The following is a 4,036-nucleotide window of genomic DNA, read 5'->3' on the forward strand; positions in this document are numbered from 1 at the left end:
ATATATATATATATATATATATATATATATATATATATATATATATATATATATATATATATATATATATATAAAGAAGAAAACAAGTTGATCTTCTGATAATACAATTTTTTTAAATTAATTTACATAAAAATTGTTTTTAATAGAAATAGGTCATGCATCAATTTGATAATGGTAGAATTAGGTTGTGGAATCATATGTATAATTGTATTCCTTTAGTGTTGGAAAAATAAGGTTTGTTCTATAAGGAAATCTAAGGAATAGAAGTACGTAAAATCTATAATCTAATTAGATTGATGGGGCAAAAATGCTTCATTATTAATTATAATTATAAAATACTCTATGTTATATAAGACACATTAATAACCCCTAGTGAGTATTCCTTGACTAAGGTGTAACTACAAGTTGAACAAATTTGTCCACTTCATACCACCATAAGAAGGCTACTAGTCTTAAGGGTGATACTAAGAACATAGATACTACTATGTCCCCATTTAAAAAATAATCCAAAAAATCAATAAGATGATCATAAATGATATGAGAATACCTTAATTTAGACCTAATTCTTTATAGAAAGTTTATTTTACTAGTTAAAGAACCAAGCCTAGTAGAGGAGATAGCTTCTATAGAATCATAAAATGGTAGGAGTAAAGGAATCTATGATGGAAGAGATAGAGGTTTGTAAACCCCTAATATGTATATATTGTTCATCCACCTTTTAGGTGATCACTAAATTGATAAATTTTATGCCCCATCTAAGGTAATCTTATAGATGCTCTAGCTTGATGGTAGTTAGAGAGCATGCTCTACCTATACATTATTTTGGACATACCCTAGAGTTACTTAGCTTTTGTTGTGGCATGAAGGCAATAGATCTAGTAGCATGAAAGATATTGATGCCAAAGCTAATTTTGCGACTTGGATGATTTTTTCTAGTCGTATGCAATCCGTATGTTCAATTACATGTAGGGGAGGAATGCCAATTTCTATCAATTAGTAGTCCTAGGGATTGCAAAGATAAGGGGTTCCATGAAGAGATATAGATATTTGAGAGACTGGTAAAACCTTGTCATCTCTATTGGGATAGGTATAATCTACATTACTAGAGTGAAGAAACCTTCTTTTGGGATATTAGTTATTAGGGACTCCTAGGGGCATGGTATCGACTTGGATGGGGTGGATAGATACGAGATTATCCATTTGGTTGGGATTAAATTGTACCTAGGTAAAACAAATCATTAGCAGAGAAAGGGTACAAAGTTGACATATCTATGGTTGTTACATAGCTAAAGGGGTGTTTTTCTTATTGATGGAATTTATTTTAGTAACATGGATAAGTGGCATAATATATCTATATTCCTATGGTTTACATGGTTTATAAGTTCATAACAAGATAGTTCTATGGTCAAACTAGATACTTCAGAAACAAACTTGTTTTCCTTAAATCGTATTCTCCTTATTAGTTACTATGTAAGTAATTGTACAGATGCATTTGTAGCCTTACTTTAGGTCTCTCCTCTCTTCTATGTAATACAAATCTAGTAATGCCAAAATAAAAAATGTAGGAATTTGTGAAGGCTATTCCAGTTAGCCATATAATAAGAAGTTATAGTAGCAAACCACCTAACAGTTACAACACTAAGATAAATAAGTCAATGAATCCCAACATAGAAAATATGAAGCAACAACAAGAAAAGCAACAAATAGGATACAAAACAAAATCAAACCTCAAAAATGAGCAATGGTGTAGAAACAAGATGAAAAATACAAATTGCTAAGAAAGAGACTAGCTTCATAACCTCCTTCATAACCTTCACTTTGATAGGCTCCAAAAGAGAGGAACTCTTTGACCAATTTATGAGGATGGCAACTCATCATTACCTTGATTCGTACTAAGCTCCTTTTCTTCTGACGCCCCCTAATCCTTCTACATTTTCCTTTTACCCATGTAAGTAGCAATTAAGTGGCCAGCTATTGGACACATTTGATAAAAAATTATGCCCACTTCATACTCAATTCTCTACTCCCAAAAACTATACTTACAAGACAAGGCAATTGAAGATGGTAACTTATTATCAACATGAATGTTCACATAGAATTCGGTAAACAATAAAAGTTTCTTGGCTTTAGTCATTAGATTGATAATAATGAAATATTCAAAACAATTAGCTATACATAACGCCACCTTTTCTTTCTAGTATTCCAATAATAAGTCAAGAAGCCTATCACCCAATCAACCAAGAGCCATCTAAAAGAATCCTAAAATAATTAACATTCTTCTAATAAAAAAATTATAAAGACTATGAGTTAGAGTTGAGATCTCCATTTAACTAATCAATGTTACCATTTGACCAAGGCTTTATCATATATGTGTACTTCGACACATTTAATTGATGTTATTTTATATTAACATATAATCAATCTAACCCAAATCAAACTTACAAATGAACACTAACACGAAAGAACCATAAATTTTCGACTTATATTTATAATCATTACTTTTAATTAAATAATAAATAAATCCGTAAGAATCAAAATTGTTTTTCTTTTCTTTCCTACTAAATTGCATGGAAAGTGATACATAAAAGCCGACGTAGAGAATAAAATTTGACTTATTCTTTATAAAAAGCAATTAGCTTAATCTTTGTAGTCTATAGCTTGTTCTCACATAAATTTGATAACAAAACAAGTTCGTAGGTGGAGGTTTTCTAATCATCAACTCTGTAAAACCATGGCAAGCGATGAAAAGCCTAAGAGATTATGCAATGACAGGCGAATTGGTTCAAGTATCCCCAAATTCCTGTGCTGTCCTCTCTCAGGCAAACTTATGAGAGACCCAGTTAAAACAGACAGTGGCACAATATACGACCGTAGCAGCATTCAAGAATGGCTTGACAAAGGTAACATCCATTGCTTTATTACAGGCAAACAAATCTCTCGCACTCTCATTTCTAACAGGAAGTTACAACTTCACATCAATGAATGGAAAAGACTTTATCCCCAAATCAAAGATGCAGCCCAAAATGAAGTAGAGGGGCTGTTGCAGAAGCTCAGAAATCAAGAGTATCGGAGAGACAAATTGCTCAATATATTAAAAAGACTAAGAATTCTTCTAAAGAGAGAACGATGGCCTCCACAGGAGCTACAGAAATATAGACCTGGTGACATTTTGGCAGACAAGCTAGCCTCTACTATTCATCTTGAAGACAGAGATGAAGCTGCAGAAGAGATAATTTGTATGTTTAAATATCTGCTTGTGGACTTTATCACAATGCAAAAGATCATGAACCCTAGAGCACTTGGTACGGTGGTTTTTGCTATGAGAAATGGGAAGCTGAAGAGGAGAATTGAAGCTGTGCAGCTTATTAATAGAGTGACAGTAGTAGACCAAGTTGGGTGTTTGAAGGGGCTTATAAAAGGACTCTTAGAGCTCCTAGATTGCTCACTTGTAGATTGCACTGTCAAAGCATGTACCATGATAACTTTGAGAAGGTTTTGTAGGAGAGGAGAGATTAAACAGAGATTGAAGGAAGAGGGAGTTGTGAGGATTGTTAGAAGAATGTGGTCTAATCATGGTAATGATCATGATCAGGTTATGCTATCCAGAGCTTCCGAGCTGCTCCAAGTCCTGCTTGAGAATTAAGAAGTAAATGATAAGTCAAATGAATTAAGAAGTAAATGATAATCAAATTTCGATATTTTAGAATCCAACTGTATAAATCCTTGTTTCGTCAAGAATGGAAATCATAGAAATCATGAGGATGTGCTTTTGGGATTGCAATTTATTCCCAAACAGTGAGAGTTCCTGTCACCAATTCATCTCCACTGTAAGATCTCTAACACAATTGAATATGAGTCAAAATAGGATTTATAACCTAATTTCAAATTTTGAACACAGCAATTTCATACTTCCATATCAAGGACATATCACCATACTAATTCACTTTCTTGAATTCAGAGAACAATGTGAACTTGTTTCATATGCCCCACATTAAAGAGGATTAATTCAATATTTGTTTATGCCAATTTACTTCGG

General features: G+C 32.7%; 1 protein-coding gene across 1 annotated transcript; it reads left to right on the plus strand.

Annotated features, from left to right (window-relative positions):
• Positions 1–2,731: 2,731 nt before the first annotated feature.
• Positions 2,732–3,643, plus strand: LOC131065629 (E3 ubiquitin-protein ligase PUB23-like). The gene has a single exon (XM_058000190.2). The coding sequence runs from the start codon at positions 2,732–2,734 to the stop codon at positions 3,641–3,643; it is 912 nt and encodes a 303-aa protein (XP_057856173.2).
• The last annotated feature ends 393 nt before the right edge of the window (positions 3,644–4,036 follow it).

Source organism: Cryptomeria japonica, chromosome 3, assembly GCF_030272615.1.
Source record: "Cryptomeria japonica chromosome 3, Sugi_1.0, whole genome shotgun sequence".
NCBI classification, from domain to species: Eukaryota; Viridiplantae; Streptophyta; class Pinopsida; order Cupressales; family Cupressaceae; genus Cryptomeria; species Cryptomeria japonica.